Here is a 21,165-nt window from a genome sequence, read left to right on the forward strand (position 1 = left end):
CTGGGGGGAAGAGGCATGATTAATGTAAACCTGGGAGGCATTATGAGCTTCAAAAACTTTAAAAGTTCATTGTTTCAAATAGTCAAGTGGGTTTCCCAAGAAACCTCTAGGGACAAGTATATGCAAATGTAACTCCTCTGATTATGCAAAAACCCAGTCTTTTGAAGCTACTAACCGAGAAGAGACCCATTGTCCACAAATGATCTATTTTCAGTTCAAAGATACTGGCTGTATAAAGGGGCGACTAAACTTTTCATGAGTGTGATTGTTCTGAGCTAACAGCTGTTACGAACTTGTGACCATAGAAAAACCTGTTGGTGAGGTTTGTAGAACTGTTCACCTGCCAGAGCCCGTCATGGTATTGGGGTGATTGCTGGTAAGCTTATTAGCATGTGTGTACATTCTTTTATTGTTTTTAATATGTACTCTGTAATGCTTTTACCTTAAGAATAAATGTGCTTTCTCAGAAGGAGCTATGTGGCGCACTATAGGTGTGCGTGCTCGCCACGTGCACCGGTACTGGAAGTTTTTCCCTTAGCAGTATCCGTAGTGGGGGAGCACCGCTGCGACCCCTGGAGTGGTGCCTGTATATCACGCCATAAAGGGGGCTGCGTGCTCACCCCACCCTCAATTCCTTCTTGCCAGACAACTCCGACAGAGGGGAAGGAGGGCGTGACGTGGAATACACCTGAGCAACACATCTCGAAGAATGCCAGTTACGGAACAGGTAACTGTCCTTTCTTCTTCGAGCGATTGCTCATGTGTATTCCACTATAGGTGACTCCAAGCTATCCCTGATGGAGGCGGGTAGGAGTTTAAGTGTAAAGATTTAAGGGTTACCCAGGCGGAGCACTGCTCTATCAAACCCGGCGTCATCCCTCGTTTGGGAGACGATCGCATAGTGCGATGAAAAAGTGTGGACAGAGGACCACGTAGCAGCCCTACAGATGCCCTGAATAGGGGCATGAGCCATATAGGCCACTGATGAGGCCTGGGCTCTCGTCGAATGAGCCTTCACTATAGGAGGCGGGGGGACCCCTGCCAGGTTGTAGCAGGTGCGAATGCACGAAGTGATCCAGCAGGAGATCTGCTGGGTGGAGACCGGTCACCCCCTAATGCGTTCGGCTGAAGCAATAAAAAGCTGGGGGGACCTCTTAAATGGCCGGGTTCTGTCTACGTAAAAGGCCAGCGCTCTGCGCACGTCTAACATGTGCAGGTGGCGTTCCTCATTGGAGGAATGGGGCTTTGGACAGAGGATCGGGAGGAAAATATCCTGATCCATGTGGAAAGCCGAGACTACCTTCAGCAAAAAGGCGGGGTGAGGGTGGAGCTGTACCTTGTCCTTATGAAAGACCGTATATGGCGGTTCAGAGGTCAGGGCCCTGAGCTCGGAGACCTGGCGGGCTGAGGTGATAGCCACTAAGAACCCCACCTTCCACGACAGGTGGGACCACGAACACGTGGCTAACGGCTCAAAAGGAGGCCCTGTGAGGTGGGAGAGTACCAGGTTTAGGCCATTTAGGACGTCCCCCCAGAGCGGGACCGGGGGACTGGAGTAAGGGAATGCCCGATCTAACCCTTTCAGAAACCGGGCCGTCATGTGATGTGAAAACACAGACAGGCCCTGCACCGGGGGATGGAAAGCCGAAATGGCTGCCAGGTGCACCCTGATGGAAGAGGGCGCCAGGCCTTGGGTCCGAAGGGATAGGAGGTAATCGAGGACAAGCTGGATAGACGCGGAAGAGGGAGAAGAACCTCTATCCCTCGCCCACCTAGAGAACCTATACCACTTAGCCAGGTAGGTTTGCCGCGTGGAGGGTTTCCTACTCTCCAGCAGGACCCTTCTCACATCCTCAGAACACCTCCCCTCCTCCTCATTTAACCACGAAGCAGCCACGCTATCAGATGGAGCGTAGCTAGGTTGAGATGGAGGAGGCGGCGACCTTCCTCCTGGTAGAGGAGGTCCGGACGTAGCGGCAGTCTGCAAGGAGGGACCGCTAAGAGTTGCAGCAGGGACCCGTACCAATGCTGACGGGCCCAATCAGGGCTATGAGGATAATCCTTGCCCTGTCTGACTCCACCTTCTGTAGGAATCTGTCTATTAAGGAGAAGGGCGGGAAGGCGTACAATAGGGGCCCCGACCATGGGAGCAGGAATGCATCCGATAGCGCCCCGTCACCCTCTCCCGCTCTGGAGCAGAATCGAGGACACTGTCTATTCTGGGCGGTGGCGAACAGGTCTACCTGGGGAGCACGCCACTGTAGGAAGATCCACCTGGCCACCTCCTTGTGCAGGGACCACTCATGCTGTTGGGAGAATACCCTGCTCAGGTGGTCCGCGAGCGTGTTGCTCTTGCCGGGCAGGTAAAAAGCCCGCCAGAGCATATTGTGAGCTATACAGAACTACCACAGGAGCTGGGCTTCGAGGCATAAGGCCCGGGAACGCGTGCCCCCCTATTTGTTGACGTAATACATGGTGGTCGTGTTGTCCATGAGGACTCTGACCACCCTCCCATGTATGTGCTGGCGAAATGCCACGCACACCAGGCGTATGGGCCTGAGCTCCCTGACATTTATGTGCAGGGTTAGTTCCTCTGGTGACCACATACCCTGAGTCCTGAAATCCCCCACGTGGGCTCCCCAGCCCAGGTCCGAGGCGTCCGACACTAGATCTAGTGAGGGAGGGGACTATCGGAAGGGAATACCCTGAAGCATGGTGCTCGGGAGGGACCACCATTGGAGGTCTGCCACCAACCTGGGGGGCACTGTGACCACCTTGTCCAGGCCGTCTCTGACCTGGGAATAGCGGGAGGCCCGCCTGAGCCAAAGGGGCCGCATCCGAAGTCTGGCATGTCTCACCACATAGGTGCAAGCTGCCATGTGGCCTAGGATTTGGAGGCACACCCGTACCGTGATTACCGGAAAGGCCGTGACCAAGGCAATGAAAGCTTTGAGCGTCTCGAATCTGTCCCGTGAGGGGGAGGCCATGGCTATCTGGGAATCTAACAGCGCCCCTATAAAGGTTATGAAGTGAATCAGAATTAACATGGATTTCTCCTCATTTACAAGTAGGCCTAGAGCCCCACAGGTGTCTAGCAGGAAGCTCGTCTGCTGTTGCACCAGAGCGCGAGACCGGCCCTTGAGCCGCCAGTCGTCGAGCTAGGGGAAGATCTGCAGCCCTTTCCTCCTGAGGTGGGCTGCCACCACCGCCATACATTTTGTAAATACCCTGGAGGCAGTAGAAAGGCCAAAGGGGAGGACTGTAAATTGGAAGTGGTCCTGACCCACCAGGAAACTGAGGAAACGCCTGTGACCCTCGAAAATGTGGACGTGAAAATACGCATCCTGGAGGTCCAGCACCGTAAACCAATTCCCCTGGTCTAGGGATGGAATAATAGAGGCCAGGGATACCATGCGGAATTTGCAATGCACCAGAAACTGGTTGAGATTCCGCAGGTTGAGGATGGGCCAAAACCCGCCCTTAGCCTTGGGGATGAGAAGATACCTGGAGTAAAAGCCCTTGCCCTGGTATTCCCGTGGTACCCTTTCCAGCGCTCCCTCCCTCTACTTCCTGACCGAGGAGGAGGGCATGCTCCGGAGCCCCGGAGGGGTTGAAACAAACTGCAGCCTGTACCCTTGGGAGATAGTGCTGAGGACCCATTGGTCCGACGTTATAGGGGACCACTGCAGTCGGAAGTCCGATAAACGGTTTAGAAAAGGTAACTATTAACTGTGTGTGGGGTACACTGGCAACAGGCCCGGTGACCCCCTCAACAAGTCAAAGATGCCGTTTTCCCGGCCATTTGGCCTTCGAGGCCCCAGGCTGTGGGGCCGAGCGGGATTGGCGTTGGGACTGGCGCCTTTGATCCCTCTGCTGCTTAGGTGGGGGGTTCATATCTGCCCCTAGCTTGTGGAGCAGAGGGTTGAGGCCTGGGCTTGTCCTTGGCAGGTGGGACGTACAGGCCTAGCGTCTGCGGGGTGGTGCAGGAGTCCTTCATCCCGTGCAGATGGGTGTCTGTCTGGTCCGCGAAAAGGACCTTGCCATCAAACGGCAGGTCCTGTATTATGGACTGGGATTCTGACGACAGCCCCGAAAGCGAGAGCCACGACGCCGTCATATGGAGACCGCGGTAGCCATCGAACGAGCGGCTCTGTCTGCTGCGTCCGAAGCCGCCTGGAGAGCCGCTTTGGCGGCAGTCGTACCCTCCTCGATCAGCGCCCGGAACTCCTTCGCATCCTTGTCAGGAATGAGGGGCTCAAACTTGGGGAGGGATTCCCAAAGGTTAAACTCGTAACGGCTCAGAAGCGCCTGATGGTTGGCCACTCTGAGCTGGAAACTCGCTGACAAATAAACCTTTTTTCCAAAGATATCAAGTCTACGAGCGTCTTTGTCCTTTGGCATGGACGCGGGCTGGCCATTCCGCTTGCGGTGGTGGACTGACTCTACCACCAGGGAGTTTGGAACTGGGTGGGTGTAGAGGTACTCGAGACCCCTTGCGGGGACGAAGTACTTCCTCTCGGCCTTCTTGGAAATAGGCCCAAGAGAGGCCGGGGTCTGCCAAAGGCCAGTGGTGATGTTGGCAACTCCCTGATGGAAAGGGAGCGCCACATGCCCCGGTACCGAGGAGGCGAGGACATTGAAGAGAGTATCGGAGGGTTCCTCCATCTCCTCGGCCCGGAGCTCGAGGTTAGCTGCCACCCTCCGAAGCAGCTCTTGATGCGCTTTAAAGTCCTCTTGAGAAGAGGGAGGCAGTACCCCAACCGAATCGCCCTGCGCCGAAGAGGTGGACGGTGCAGTGCCTTCAGCGGCCAACGGCACCGTGGGCTCCACATCTGGGTTCGGTGCCGGAGTCGGTGCCGGGGGTTCGGCACCCACAGCCTGATCCCGGTGCTGGGGAGGCGACGCTGGTTGGCTCTAAGAGGCTCCCGCCACGGAGCGAGGTCCCGGCTGCGCAGGTGCCTGAGGCCACGGTGCCCACTGGCACCATTGTCCCTGCCAGGGCACGGCCTGGAGCAGAGGTGCATCGGGCGCCGACAGGGCAGGTTGGTCCTGTGGTGCGGCACTGGGAGAGACGGCTGCGCGCTGACGCCAAGGTCCGGGAGGAGCGCACGGTGCTGTAAGAACGGCTGGAGCGGTCTCTATCGTGACGGCTCCTGCCCCGAGACTTCGACCTGGAGGAGGTCGAGAGATATATGTCCGAGGAGCTATCCCTGGACTCCTTGCGGCACCTGTGGCCACGGCTCCTCAGTGCCGGGGAATCTCGGGACTCACCGAGAGCAGGGCCCCTGTGACAGCGGGTGCTTGAGTATGAGGGTTGGTGCCGACGGCGTCGTGACCTGTTCCTCTCGGACTCGCTGGAATTGGAACGGCGCTGCCTCTTGCCACCTCCTCGACGACGATTGAGACCGGAGGAGTGGGATCCGCTCTCTCTCCCCCAGTAGGGATCGCGGGCTGCCCAACTCGGGTCCGGCCTTATCCCTGTTCTTCTGTTGGCGCCACTGAGACTTCCCTTGCTTCTTAGCTGGGGAGTGGTGCCGGGACGTTGATGGCGCCTCGCTGCGCACCGAGGATGTGGTACCAGGTGCCGATTCGGAACGGCGCACCGGAGGCGCTTCACCACGTGCCGAAGATGCGGAGCCTGGCGCGGTGTTAGCTTGACGCGCTGGTGCCGGGGCCAATGCCAACTCCATTAAGAGAGCTCGGAGTCGGATCTCACGCTCCTTTTTCATCTGAGGCTTGAAAGAGTGGCAGATCTTGCACTTGTCACTAACGTAAGATTCGCCCAGACAGCGAAGACACTGATTGTGGGAATCGCTTCTGGGCATGGAATTGCAACAGGAGTCGCACGACTTGAAGCCTGGGCCACGAGGCATGCTCCGAGCCAGGGACTCGCGAAAGAAAGTTCAACAAGGAAAGTTCAGTGAAACTGGATACCACTCAGCTAGAAACGCTGCAGCTAAGAGCGGGAGAGTACTAGGTTCAGGTCCCAGAGCGGGACTGGGGGTCTGGCATAAGGGAATGCCCGATGCAGACCTTTCAAAAATGGGGAAGTCATGTGGTGGGAGAATACCGACCGATCATACATCAGAGGGTAGAAAGTCGAAATTGCTGCTAAGTCTACCCTGATTGAAGCAGGCGCCAGCCCTTGGGTCCTAAGGGACAGTAGGTAATCGAGAATGAGCTGGAGTGACGCGGATGAGGGGGAGGAGCCCCTTTCCCTCGTACACGTGGAGAACCGATACCATTTGGCCAGGTAGGTTCGTTGTGTGGAGGGCTTCCTGCTCTCCAGCAGGACTCGCCTAACATCCTCAGAGCACCTCCCCTATTCCTCGTCAAACCATGGAGTAGCCACGCTGTCAAGTGAAGCATGGCCAGGTCAGGGTGGAAGAGGGATCCTCCCTCCCGGGAGAGGAGATCCAGTCGGAGCGGCAGTCTGCACAGAGGGGCCACTAGAAGTTGTAGGAGGGTCCCATACCAATGTTGATGGGCCCAATCCGGCGCTATCAGGATAACCTGTCTGTCTTCACTTTCTGTAGGACCTTGCTTATCAGGGGGAAGGGCGGGAAGGCGTAGAACAGGCAGCCTGACCATGGAATCAGGAACGCGTCCGATATCGCTCCTTTGCCCCCTCCTGCCTTGGAACAGAACTGAGGGCAGAGGCGATTCTGGTTGGTGGCGAAAAGATCCACCTGGGGAGTACCCCACTCTAGGAAGAGTTGCCTGGCAACCTCCCTGTGCAAAGACCACTTGTGCGGTTGGGAGAAAATCCTGCTCAGGCGATACGCGAGCCGGGTAGGTGAAAGGCCCTCAAGGACATGTTGTGGGCTATACAGAACTCCTGGCACAAGGCCGAGGACCTCGTGCCCCCTTGCCTGCTGATGTAATACATTGTGGTTGTATTGTCCGTGTCCGTGAGGACTCTGACCATCTTCCCCTGCAGATACCGGTGGAAGGCTATACAGGCTAGGCGCACCACCCTGAGTTCCCTGACATTTATATGTAGGGGCAAGTCTGAGGCTGACCATCTGCCCTGAGTCTGGAAGCGCCCCACGTGGGCTCCCCACCCCAGGTCTGAGGCGTCTGACACCAGATGTATCGAGGGAGGGGCCTCTCGGGAGGGAATCCCTTGCAACATGTTGCTTGGGAGGGACCACCACTGCAGGTCGGCCATCACCGCGGGTAGAAGTGTGACGACCTTGTCCAGGCTGACCCAATCTCCCGGGTCTAGGGACGGAATAAGAGAGGACAGAGACACCATACGGAACTTGCAACAGACCAGAAACTGGTTGAGATACCGCAGGTCGAGGATGGGCCTCAGCCCGCCTTTTGCCTTCGGGATCAGGAAATACAGGGAGTAAAACCCCTTGTCCTGGAATTCCCGAGGTACTCTCTCCACCGTGCCCAGGGTGAGGAGGCACGCCACCTCCTGGTTTAGAAGGAGGGCATGCTCCGGGTCTCCGGGGTCCTCCCTGGATGGAGGATGGTGGGGAGGGGGCGAGGAGAATTGCAACATGTACGCCTTGGAGATGGTACTGAGGACCCACCGGTTCGATGTTATACGGAACCATTGCACTCTGAAGGCAGGTAAACGGTTGCCAAACACCATCTTTATCAACTGGGGGGCTTCCCAGGCAACAGGTCCAGTGGTCCCCCGCAAAGAGTCAAAAACGCCTCTTCCTCTGCCTCTTGCCCTTCGAGGGCCCGGTCGTGGGGCCGAACAGGACTGGCGCTGGGATCGATGCCCCCTTGGCCGCTTAGGCGGGGGCTCGTATCTGCCCCTAACTGGGGGAGCCGAGGTCTGAGGCCTGGGTTTATCCTTGGGTGGCGGGACATAGAAGCCTAGTGTCTGCAGGGTGGTGCAGGAGTCTTTCATCCCATGCAGACGAGTGTCTGTTTGGTCCGCAAACAGGACCTTCCCGTCGAAGGGCAGGTCCTGCATGAGGGACTGGGATTCCGCGGACAGCCCAGACAGCGAGAACCACGACGCCGTTCATGTGGAAATAGCCAAGGCCACTGAACGGGCCGCTGTGTCCGAAGCTGCTTGTAGAGCTGCTTTCGCCCCCGCCACACCCTCGTCAACCCCCGCTTTAAATTCCCTCTTGTCCTTGTCTTGGAGAAGAGGTTTCAATTTCGGCAGAGACCCCCACAAGTTAAAATCATACCGGCTCAGCAGCGCTTGGTGGTTCCCCACCCTGAGCTGGAAGCTCGCCGATGAATAAACCTTTTTCCCAAAAGTGTCTAGTCTCCTGGTGTCTTTATCCTTGGGGGTAGGGGTGGGCTGGCCATGTCTCTCATGGTGGTTAACAGATTCCACCACCAGCGTGTTTGGGGTTGGGTGAGTGTACAAGTACACTGGCACAAAGTACTTCCACTCCGCCTTCTTAGGAACGGGAAGCCGGGGTCTGCCGAAGTCCGGTAGAAATATTGGCTACCCCCTGGTGAAGAGGCAAGGCCACACGGCCCGGTGTCGAGGAGGACAAGACATTAAACAAAGTGTCCGATGGCTCCTCCATCTCCTCAGCCTGGAGCTGGAGATTCAAGACCACCCATGTAAGAAGCTCTTGATGAGCCATAAAGTCCTCCTGAGAGGCAGAGGGTGATGCCGCTATAGACTCATCCGGTGCCGACGAGGTGACCGGTACTACCTCCGGGGTGTCGGGCGGTACCGTCGGCTCAAACCCCGTGTCCGGGCCTGGGTGCGGTGCCGGTGGCTCGGGGCCTGAGGACTGATCTTGGTGCTGAGGCGGGGACGCCGAGTGGACCTGGGGTGCCCCTGCTACAGAACGGGGTCTCGCCGGTGCGGGCGCTTGGGGCCACGGTGCCCATTGGAACCACTGTCCTTGCAATGGCGCCCCTTGCCACTGGCCCGTATGGGGTCCTAGCAGAGCCACTGGCTCTTGAGGGGCAATGCAGCCCGGGAAGGGACGGCTGGGAGCCGAGGCTGAGGTCACCAATGAACACACGGTGCCGTACGAGCAGCTGGACCGGTCCTGGCCTTGTTGGTGTCGACCTCGGGATTTGGACCTCAATGACGACGACATGTATACGTCGGAGGTACAGTCTCTGGAATCCCTCTGGTGACTGTGGCTACGATGCCTCAGTGCCGGTCGGGATGCGCTCCGAGTACGGCGTCTGTCTCGGCGAACACTCGAATGTGAGGGGCGGTGCCGACGGCGTCGAAAGCTAGTCCTATCACTCCAACTGGAAGAGGAGCGTTGACGCCTTCTATCACGGTGCTTGCATCCCCTCCAGGCAGTGGAGGCCTCCAGAGACTCGCTCCCAGGCGACCTAGCCGATGGAGTAGAGGTCTGTCATGGGCTACGGGAAGACCCCTCGGAACGGGCAGGCATCTCTGCCTCAGATCTGGCTGGAGATGGTTGGTGAGCACCCAATGGTGGTTTCCCTCGGGACTGGAGGCCTGACTCGGGCAGCGCAGCCGGCACCGGAATGACTAGGATTGTCACATGCTGCCTGTGCTGCCTCCGGCGTCGAGGATATTCTTACTGGAGGAGAGGCACGCGCGGACAGGACCAGACTACTCCACTCCGCATGAGCTCTAGGTCCTGATGGGGATCATGGGCTGCCCAACTCGGGTCCGGCCTCACCCCTATCCTTGTCTTGGCGCCGCTGGGTCTTCCCTTGCTTCTTCACAGCAGCGCAGTGCCAACTGGTTGATGGGCCCTCGCTTCGCATCAAGGACGCGATGCCCGGTGCCGGATCAGGTTGGCGCACCGGTGCCGGGACCAATGCCGACTCCATGAGTAGAGCCCAGAGACGGATCTCTCAGTCACGCTTCGTCCGAGGCTTGAACGATTTGCAGATTTTGCAACGCTCACTTACGTGAGTCTCGCCCACAGAGCGAAGACACAGAGTGCGGATCGCTTCTGGGCATGGAACTGCGACAGGAGTCGCACGACTTGAAGCCTGGGGCACGTGGCATGAACCGAGCCAGGCCGCTAACTAGAGAAACTAACTATGGTTGAAGAATTGTACCACTAAGGCTAGAGGACTACTGCTAGGCTGGAGCACAAAGTTCCGATGACCTTCACTGGCGGCAAGAAGGAACTAAGGGTGGAGGGAGCACACAGACCCCTTTATGGTGCGATATACAGGCGCCACTCCACCACTATGGATACTGCTAAGGGAAAAACTTCCAGCACCGGTGCACGTGGCGAGCACGCACACTTACTGTGGAATACACCTGAGCAATCACTCGAAGAACAACATGTTAGATAGGTTAGAACGGGGTTCTCAAACCGGGGGTCAGGACCCCTCAGGGGGTCGTGAGGTTATTACATGGGGGGTCACGAGCTGTCAACCTCCACCCCAAACCCCGCTTTGCCTCCAGCATTTATAATGGTGTTAAATATATAAAAAAAGTGTTTTTAATTTATAAGGGGAGTCGCACTCCGAGTCTTGCTATATGAAAGAGGTCACCAGTAAAAAAGTTTGAGAGCCACTGAATTAGAATATATTATCAGAACAGCTTTTGATGCCCTTTCTGCATATTTTGAACTACAATGGAGAGTTAATAGTCTCTCCATAGTTAAAGCCGATGCTGGATTTTTATTAGAAGCCTACTTTATGAGATGGCTTTCATTTTTAATATTTTCCTAGTTGTTCGTTAGTTCATTATATCTCCAAAACTGCTTGGTCTAGTAACACCAAACTTGTGCTTATGAGGAGTAGTGCAGGGGTTCTTAACCTTTTTCTTTCTGAGCCCCCCCCCCAAAATGCTATAAGAACTCCATGGCCCGCCTGTCTCACAACAACCAGTTTTCTGCATATAAAAGGCAGCGCTGGCATTAGAGGGTAGCAAGCAAGGCAATTGCCAGGGGCCACATGCCACAGGAGGCCCCACAAAGCTAAGTTGCTCAGGCTTCATCTTCAGCTTCCTATTAGAGGTAGATGCAGTTTCATGTACATAATGTCTGTATGATCCAAGCATGATTTACAAACATGTATCAGGCAAAGCTGCTGCAAAACTTTTACGTTAGGAAAGTAGGCGTTAGGAGCTTCCTACGGAGTTCCTAATTTTGGCTTAAGCTCTGAGATTTAATATCCCTTTCAAAGTTTTTGTTATTAATTATGAGCACGCCTAACAGAGTTTTAAGTGATTGTAAAGTCAGGTGAATCTGAAGACAAGATCTTTATGCGTATCACCATTCTCCTGATGTTACTCACCCTTTTCAGAATCAGTCAGCAAGAAGAGATCAGGATGTTCTGGGTCATCAGCCATCATCACCATCCATCCTACCACTGACACATTTTTACTTGGTGTAGATTTGAACTGAAAAAAACAAAGTATGTATTAATGTTAAGCAAGAGGGTTCAGCCAGAATTAAAGCATCACATATTACAAAAATATGGAAATAAAGGGCCAACTCTGCTTTCTGCTAACCTGCCATAAATACAAAATAATGCTATTCTGGATCTCCATAAAGAAATAATAGGAAACAACACAGCCACAAAGTTGTGTGGTCATAAACATATATATTGTACAGTTTGACAAAACTCAGTATTTTCAGCACCATGATACTTTTACTGTATACTATACCGATTTCACTGGGAGATCAGCATTTCTCAAATTGGGGGTCCTGACCCAAAAGGGTGTTGCAGAGGGTGTTGCAAGGTTATTTTAGGGGGGTTGTGGTATTGCCACCTTTACTTCTGCGCTGCCTTCAGAGCTGGGTGGCTGGAGAGCGGTGGCTGTTGGCTGGGCACTCAGCTCTGAAGGCAGCACTGCGTCAGCAGCAGTGCAGAAATAAGGGTAGCAATACCATACTATGCCACCCCTACTTCTACGCTGCTGCCTTCAGAGCTGGGTGGCCGAAGAGTGGCGGCTGCTGACTGAAGGCCCAGCTCTGCAGGCAGCAGCTCTGCCTTCAGAGCTGGGTTCCCGACCAGAAGCCACCACTCTCCAGCTGCCCAGCTTTGATGGCACCGCTGCCGCCAGTAGCAACGCAGAAGTAAAGGTAGCGGTACTGCAACCCTCCCTACAATAACCTTGTGACCCCTCCCCCCAATCCCTTTTTGGGTCAGGACCCCTACAAATTACAACACCGAGAGGTTCAGATTAAATAGCTGAAATCATGAAATGTACGATTTTTAAAATCTTATGACTGTGAAATTGACCAAAATGAACCATGAATTTGGTAGGGCCCTAATGTCACAAAGGCTTTTATCTGCATGAGTTTGTGATAGATGCGTTACAGCCAAGTGATAAACCCATTACTCAATTATACAGATTGTACCAAATAAACCTTTATACTATACCACATCATTTCATATTCTGTTTATGCTATGTATATTAGAGAAAAAACTATTTTACAAATATTTCAGTTAAAAGTTGTATTGAGACTTTCACACCCCTCTCTCTCTGCAAAGCCAGGGCCTTAGCTAATCTCATTTCAACTGTCTAGGTCTCCAAATGAACCATAAAAATCTTTAAAAATTACTGAAAATATCCTTTTTATACCTAAAAATTAAACAATGTAACCGCCAGACCTAGAAACAAATGCTTGGTAAGATTGAAACCCGTCTTTTTCATAAGGATAAAACTCCTGCATCTATATCCCTTTGGAGTCATGAGATATCAGGTAAAATTTTTGATATTTTTATGTCTAGAAAAGCTGTTACTGGTCCAGGACTAAATCATACCTATCCTGGGCCTCAGGCTGGAGTTATTTGGGGTGGGAGGCAATTTTGTGGAAGTTCTACTTTTTGGATGGGATGTTGGGTGGTGTGATATATGTGAAGAAAAACATTTGCCATATAGCTAATTTTTTTTTTTTTTTAAAGACAGTTATTTGCAAAGGGTTGAAATAGCAAACAAGTACTGGGTGAGGTAAATGACAACAAAAATGGTCAAAAATGCATGATAAATGCTTATCACAAGAATATCAACATATCACATATTTTACTATTCTTGTGACAAGCTATGGAATAGTTTGATAATATGGGGTATACTTTAAGATCATTTTTAGAAGTTTTACAACTGTATTAATACTGTTTTTCCTCTCCCTCTTCTGTACAACTGGTCTCAAGATACTAACAAAATCTGGTTTATCGAGGCTGAGATACGAAAATTAGTCCCTATAAAATTAAAAGTAACATTTCTAAAATTAGATTTTTTTTTGGAAAAACGTGGCATGAATAAAATACAAAATAGTGCAAAGTGGTATGAAGACTCATTAGGACCTATATAACTCACTTGTAGCACTGCCATTTGTAAATAGCAAGAACAATCCAAACTCATACCAATAAAATATTTATACCACCATACTCCATCATTGTACATGTGATATACAAACCCACAAATAAATACTTTTTTGGGTGAGCACTGCCAGGATTATGCCACTTCTTTCCCCACTCCCACCCATTGGCAATGTTGCTATCCTCCTTCTGGGTCAAGGGGGCTTTTTGGCAAAGATGATGCTTTCCTAACTATTACTCTAAAGGCTTGTGACCAAAACTTGGATTGTGTGTGTCCAGAACACTCATTTCTGGAATTTGACAGGAAGCCTTTAAACAAGCCTTTACACATCTTTCATAATATAATAATTATACCATCTTCTTTTCTGAATGTATGCCATTTTAAAAACCATCCGTGAGTAAAGCAAACCTTTTTTTAATCACACAATGTGTTTCAGATTAATTTTGACAGATGCACAATATGAAATGCGACTGGAAATTTGCATGTTGTTTAAATTACACAGAGTAATGATGCAATGCCCTTGATTTAGAAGCAGCTTGTAGAAACGACTCAAGTCTACCACAGCAGTTAGAATTTGGACTTTGCGTCCCAAACAGAAACAGTTGTTTTAGAAATTTTTTCAAACTTCTCTCTTTCAACAAGCGGATTCTGAACTCTGCTTTAGGTATTAGCAACTGACCTTTGGAAATGATAAAGTGACAATAGTCTCAAAGTTTTCCAAGTTATTAAAACTAGTTTAAAAAAAGATTTCTATTTAAAATATCTATTTTTTTACTATAATACTTTATAGCAGATATACAGAATGAAGTACCAAATGCATGTTCCAAATGTTTGTAAATAATGTGACTTAACCATTACATATCCAATAAAAAGGGAGCATTAGCACAAATAATTACCACGGGTGATTATTCTGAGTTTATCAGGAGTAAAAGGAGATAGAGTTTACAGCAGAAATTCCCTAACAGGCAATTTAATTAATAGATAGATTAAAAATATTTCCATTCCAAAATTCACATTAGTTATCCCAAGGTTTGTCCTACATTAAGATATTTTGTATCTCTGCAAAACTATCTGGGGGCTGTGCAAGAAATAAACTGCACTTTAGCCCTCTAACCTCTGTCCATAATTTAAATTAACAAATGCAATAGCAGGTACTAGACTAAAAATAACATCCTAAATCCAAAGTCATCATCAACAGTTTAGCATCCCAGCATTCTTCAGTCTCCTTACAATGTGATACAAACAACAAGGACTCTGGTGGCAACTCCTTTTATCTTGCTGCGTATACTTTGCATATCCGATAGGCAGGGTTTGTGCAACCATACTCTTTTACCAGCTCTGGGTCAGACACAAATAAGCCCTCCTGGGCCAGACACAGATAAGCCCTCCTGGGCCACTGCTTAAGTTGCTCAAAACAAATATTTGCCTCCTCCTAGGGCCTCAGGGATTTTCCCCTCGTGGTTGGAAAAATTAGCCCTGCTTGAAATTGATCTTTGGAGGCTCTTTGACAGTGAGCCACTTGGGGGAAACTGAGCTAAGGAGGGCTAAGGCTGGAAGGAAGCTGAGAGCTGAGAAAGAGAAAAAAGGCAGAAAAGCAAAAAGCCTCAAAGTAGTAAAAATAGATAATGTCAGAGATACAGCACATGGGTTTGTGTCAGTGTGTATACCGGGGTGGACAAACTTTTTGGGACGAGGGCCACATCTGGGTGGGGAAATTGTATGCAGGGCCAGGGCAGGGGGTTGGGGTGCGGGAAGGAGTGCAGGGTGTGGGAGGGGGTGCCGTGTGCAGGGAGGGGCTCAGGGCATGGGGTTGGGGTGCAGGAAGGATGCATGAGGGGGCTCAGGGCAGGGAGTTGGGGGGTGGGGTACAGGTGCACCTGAAGAAGTGGGTTTTTTTTAAACCCATGAAAGCTTATGCCCAAATAAATGTGTTAGTCTTTAAGGTGCCACCAGACTCCTCGTTGTTCATATTGATGTAAAGCACTTTTAACATGCAAAGAGCTAAGTACCATATTACTATTTATATTTTTCATATCAGACATGTATATGCCTTAAAAAAAGACCCCTCTCTCATGACCAGTTCATGTCCAGCCCCTTCCAACTATAAATAAACTTATCACCTCATAGTTTCAAGTGATCTCTCTACTATTAAAAGTAACCTGTTTTGTTCCCCTTAGTCGCCTATTACCTCTCACCTCTCAGACCTCCCCTATCCTCCTAATACAGACTATGGATCTCATCTTATACTAGCAGATATGAGGAAACATTATGTGGTAGCTTTGACTAAGTTTGAATAACTGATGTTTGTATTTTATATATTAATATCTACAAGACAATAAGTTGGTGTTTGTCTTGTGAAAAGGACTTTTCACAAACTCATTTCCTGGATATGTTTTTATTATGCAACTGTTATCACATGCACCACCCAACCTGTGCAACAGAAGATATACCAATTCATGCATCAGTTACCTTCTAAACACAAATGAAATTAACACAGCTGCAGACCATCTCCAATTTACCCTCAGATAGTTAAACTTCATTCCTGAATAATAACTAAACAAGTATGAGCTGTAACAGGCTCCCTGATAGCCCACAATCAGATAATTAGGATTTAAGGGGCAGGCTGAGAGCTACACTATTCTATTTCACAATAACCCTGCAATATAGGAGGTGCATAGCTGCACCACCACATGGGAGCATCAGAAGGCATTGCACTAATAAGGTCATCAGAAGTAGAGATTAAATGCCAAAGTGTTGATATATCTCCATTAAAAGTGAAATTAATAGATTTTCCTTCCTTTAAAGTTACCAATACATTTTCAGTCTTATCTTCAGTTTAAAGATTCTGATCTGGGAATTATGTATTTACCTTTGGAGAAGTATTATTATATGTCCATTTAATGTATACTACTTATCCTCAATAAGACTTTTAAGATAAAAGATGGCTCCCCTTATAGTGTGATATTCATTATTGTATTTTTACTCTGCAATAAATTGTTAATCAACAAGCCATTTATAAATAGAAGTGAAACTTTTTATTTAGAAACAGAATATAATAGCTAGCTATGTAACTCCCCTAGGTTTCCCACTGCCAAGAGCTACTCAGATTTTTTTTCAACAACATTTTTATTAAATCTGTTTTAAAATTACTTGTTGAGAAGTATATGCATGTTACAGGTGTTATAGTAAAACTCTTTCTCACCCATATTAGTGTACAAGGGAAGTACTATTTCCCCCTTTCTGAGTTATCATTTGATATTTTGAAATGGAGAAAACACCAGGCAAGAGAGATTTATAGAATGATTCTGTTCTTGGAAAAATACATTATTTGGAATAAAACCTAAAGGCATCAAGTCAGCAACAGGAGCACAAAAAGGACAGTTACCTGTTCAGTAACTGGCATTCTTCGAGATGTGTTGCTCCTGTCTATTCCACAGTAGGTGTGCGTGCTCGCCACGTGCACTGGTGCCGGAAGTTTTTCCCTTAGCAGTACCCGTACTGGGGGAGCACCGCGGCGACCTCTGGAGTGGCGCCTGTATATCGCGCTATAAGGGGAGCCACGGGCTCCCCCCACCCTCGGTTCCTTCTTGCCGGACAACTTCGACAGAGGGGAAGGAGGGCGGGGTGTGGAATAGACAGGAGCAACACATCTCAAAGAACGTCAGTTATGTCCTTTCTTCGAGTGATTGCTCCGGTGTGTTCCACAGTAGGTGATTCCAAGCAATATCTGCTGGAGGTGGGTAGGCGTTCATGAAGGTTCGGGACGAAGTCCCACCCTGCCGAACCCAGCGTCATCCCTAGACTGGGAGATGATCACGTAATGTGAAGTAAATGTGTGAACTGAGGCCCAAGTGGCCGCCCTACAAATGTCCTGGATGGGGACATGGGCGACATAGGCAGCTGATGAGGCCTGAACCCTCGTAGAGTGTGCCCTGCCGATCGGTGGCGGGGGAATCCCCGCCAGATCATAGCACGTGCGTATGCATGAGGTGATCCAGCAGGAAAACCGCTGGGTGGAGATAGGCTGCCCCTTTGCCCGCTCGGCCGAGGCAATAAAGAGTTGAGAGGATTTCTGGAACATATTAGTCTGATCCAGATAAAAAGCTAACGCCCTACGCACATCGAGTGTGTGGAGGCGGCGTTCCTCGTTAGAGGAGTGGGGCTTGGGACAGAGCACGGGAAGGAAGATGCTCTGCTCCATATGGAAGGCGGAGACCACCTTCGGGAGGAACGCCGGGTGTGGGCAGAGCTGGACTTTATCCCTATGAAAAACAGTATAGGGGGGTTCTGAGGTCAAGGCCCTGATCTCTGAGACATGGCAGGCTGACATGATCGCCACAAGGAAGGCCACCTTCCACGAGAGGTGCAACCAGGAACATGTGGCCAGGGGTTCAAAGGGGGGAGACCAGACGGGACAAGACCAGTTTGAGGTCCCATTGTGGCACGGGGGGTGTAGCGTACGGGAATGAATGGTCAAGGCCCTACAGGAAATGGGAGGTCATCGAGTGGGAGAAGACCGAGTGGCCTTGCACCAGCGGGTGAAAGCCCATATGGCCGCCAGGTGCACCCTGACCGAGGCAGGTGCCAGTCCCTGGGCCCTAAGGGATAAGAAGTAGTCCAGAATAAACTGGAGAGGTGCAGCGGAGGGGGACACTCCCCGCTCACTCGCCCACCTGGTGAACCTGGACCATTTAGCCACGTACGTCCGACGCGTGGACGGTTTCCTGCTTTCCAGGAGGACTCGCCTTACCTACTCCGAACACCTATTCTCCTCCTCATTCAGCCACAGAGCAGCCATGCTGTCAGGTGAAGTGCGGCCAGACTGGGATAGAGGAGGTGCCTCCCATCCTGGGAGAGGCGGTCCGGGCGGAGTGGTAGCGCCCTCAGGGGGGCTGCTAAGAGGCGTAGGAGAGGCCCGTACCAATGCTGGCGGGCCCATGCCGGGGCTATGAGAATGACTTCCGCCTTGTCTGCCTTCACCTTCTGAAAGACCTTGGTGATGAGGGGGAATGGTGGGAAAGGCATATAGGAGCTGGCCCGACCAGCTCAGGAGGAACGCGTCGCAGATCGCGCCTTCCCCCACCGGGGGCAACGCTGGTTCTGACGGGTTGCAAACAGGTCGATCTGGGGAGCTCCCCACTCTTGGAAGAGCCGGTGAGCGACCTCCGAGTGGAGCAACCACTCGTACTGGGGGAGAAGACCCTGCTGAGGCGGTCCGCTTGCGTATTGCAGACGCCTGGGAAGTGAGCCGCACTCAGGGAGATATCGTGGGCTATACAGAACTCCCAAAGGTTCAGGGCATCTCAGCAGAGGGTTAGGGAGCAAGTCCCACCTTGCCTGTTGATATAGCACATGGCGGCGGCGGTGTTGTCCGTGAGGACTCTGACCACCTTGCTGCGGAGGTGTGTGAGGAAAGCCACACCCGCCAACCGTACCACCCTGAGCTCCTTGACGTTTATGTGAAGGGGCAAGTCCAGGGCCGACCACGTTCTCTGGGTTTGCACGTCCCCCGTGTGGGCTCCCCAGCCGAGGTCCGAAGCATCAGACATCTGGTCTATGGAGGGGTTGGTCTCCCTGAAGGGATCCCCTTCCAGCATATTGCTCAGGCAGGAGCACCATAGGAGGGAAGCCAGCATCGGGGACGAGACGGTGAGAACCTTGTCTAGACCGTCCCGAGCTTGGGAGAACTGGGAGGCCAGCCATATCTGGAGGAGCCTCATATGGAGCCTGGCATGGAGGACCATGTAAGTGCACGCCGTCATGAGTCCCAGAATCCAAAGACACGCCCTCGCCATGGTCACCGGGAAGGCCGTGACCGAGGCGATGAGATCCCTTAGGGTCTCAAACCTATCCAAGGGGAGAGAGGCTGTGGCCCTGGAGGAGTCCAGCAGGGCCCCAATGAACTCTATGCGCTGAACAGGCACTAATGTTGATTTGGTCTCATTCATGACCAGGCCTAGATCGGCGCATGTTGACAGGAGCAGCTCCACGTGGGACTCCACTTCGAAATGAGATTCCCCCCTTGAGGAGCCAGTCGTCCAGGTAAGGGGAGATTTGTACGTCCTCCCGCCTGAGGTAGGCCGCCACCACGGACATACATTTCGTGAAAACCCTGGGAGCCATGGATAGGCCGAAGGGGAGGACCGCAAATTGGTAGTGGTCCATCCCTACCATGAATCGGAGGAAGCGTCTGTGCCCCTCGAAAATATGGACGGGGTCCAGGGAGGGGATAAAGAGAGGCCAGGGACACCATGCGGAACTTAGAATGGGTTAGGAACCTGTTCAGGTCGCGCAGGTCCAGAATAGGCCTGAGACCCCCTTTCGCCTTCGGGATCAGGAAGTATCGGGAGTAGAACCCTTTGCCCTGGAATTGAACCGGTACCCTTTCCACCGCCCCTAGGTGAAGCAGCCCATCCACCTCCTGACGCAGGAGGCGGACATGGTCCGGGTCCCCTGGGGCCATCATGGAGGGCGGGTGATTTGGTGGGGGTGAGGTTGCAACATGTAGCCCTTGGAAATGGTACTGAGGACCCATTAGTCCGAAGTTATGCGGGACCACGCCCTGAGGAAGGCAGACAATCAGTTGCAGAACACAAACTTTATTAATCGGGGGGGTCTCCCTGGCAACAGGCCCGGTGCCCCCCTGCAAATAGTCAAAAACTGCTTCTTTCCCTGCCTCCTGCCCTTAGAGGGTCCAGGCTGCGGGACAGAGAAGGACTGCCGTTGAGACTGACGCTTCTGGTCTCTGGGTCTTTTGTACGGGGGCTCATATCTGGTTCTCGCAGGTTGAACCGCCGGAAGCGATTTGGCCTTGTCCTTAGCCGGAGGGACGGAGAGGCCCAAGGTCTACAAGGTGCTGCGGGAATCTTTCATCCCATGCAGCCTGATGTCTGTCTGGTCCGCAAAGAGTGCCTCGCCATCGAACGGGAGGTCCTGCATCAGAGATTGGGCCTCCATCGACAGCCCGGACAACAGGAGCCACGACGCCCTGCACATGGTGATTGCGGATGCCATCAAGCGGGCCTCCGGATCAGCAGCATCGGACGCTGCTTGCAGGGCCACTTTAGCCGCCACCAACCCCTCTGCTATCAGAGCCTTGAAGTCCTTCCTGTCCCAGTCCGGGAGGAGGGGCTCAAATTTAGGCAGGGACTCCCACAGGTTGAAGTCGTACCTGCTCAGTAAGGCCTGGTGGTTGGCTACACGAAGCTGGAAACTAGCCAACGAATAAAATTTTCTGCCAAAGGAGTCCAGTCTCCTGGCGTCTGTTTTTGGAGGTGGGCACGGGCTGGCCTAGATGCTCTCTGTGGTTTACCGATTCCACAATGAGCGAGTTGGGTGCCGGGTGGGAATACAAGTATTCATGGTCCTTCGCCGGCACAAAGTATTTCCTCTCAGCCTTTTTCGAGATTGGGACCAAGGAGGCGGGAATTTGCCACAGGGAGTTAGAAATTTTAGCAATACCCTGGTGCAGAGGCAGGGCCATGCGGCCTGGCGCAGGACTTTAAAGAGGGAATCAGGCGGACCCTCCATCTCCTCGCCCTGCAGCTGGAGGTTGGAAGCCACCTGCTTTAGCAGGTCCTGGTGCGCCTTGAAGTCCTCCTGCGGGACCAATGGCGGAGGTGCCACTGTGATGTCGTCCGGTGCCGGAGAGACATCCCGCACGGAGCCGGGTGCCTCGGTCAGTGCCGGGGCGTCGAGACCGAGGTCAGAGTCCTGGCACAGGTCTGCGGATTCCTGACCCACCGACTTGTCCCACGGGCGGTCGGAGGAGGCCGATGGAGCCTGGGATGCTCCAGCGACTGAACAGGTCTCCATTTGGGCTGGCACCGATGGCCACTGTGCCCACTGGCACCACTGTCCTTGCCACAAGGTCCCGACAGAACAGCGTGCGCCGAGGCCGGGTAGAGGGGTGCCGAGGTCGCTGAAGAACGCTCAGTGCCGCGGGAGCG

The 21,165-nt window shown here is 52.2% G+C and overlaps 1 protein-coding gene across 17 annotated transcripts in view; it reads right to left on the reverse strand.

The window, feature by feature from the left end:
- Positions 1 to 21,165, reverse strand: part of RALGPS2 (Ral GEF with PH domain and SH3 binding motif 2) — a 286,135-nt gene that overhangs the window by 5,260 nt on the left and 259,710 nt on the right. For all 17 annotated transcript variants that reach the window (XR_010590027.1, XR_010590025.1, XR_010590028.1 and 14 more), the window contains one exon: positions 11,185 to 11,290. Coding sequence is in view for 12 of the 17 variants with exons in the window: in XM_005304201.5 (XP_005304258.1) it covers positions 11,185 to 11,290 (106 nt within the window). In the remaining 5 variants the exon portion in view is untranslated. The remainder of the gene's footprint in view (positions 1 to 11,184; positions 11,291 to 21,165) is intronic.

Source organism: Chrysemys picta, chromosome 8, assembly GCF_011386835.1.
Source record: "Chrysemys picta bellii isolate R12L10 chromosome 8, ASM1138683v2, whole genome shotgun sequence".
Taxonomy (NCBI): Eukaryota; Metazoa; Chordata; order Testudines; family Emydidae; genus Chrysemys; species Chrysemys picta.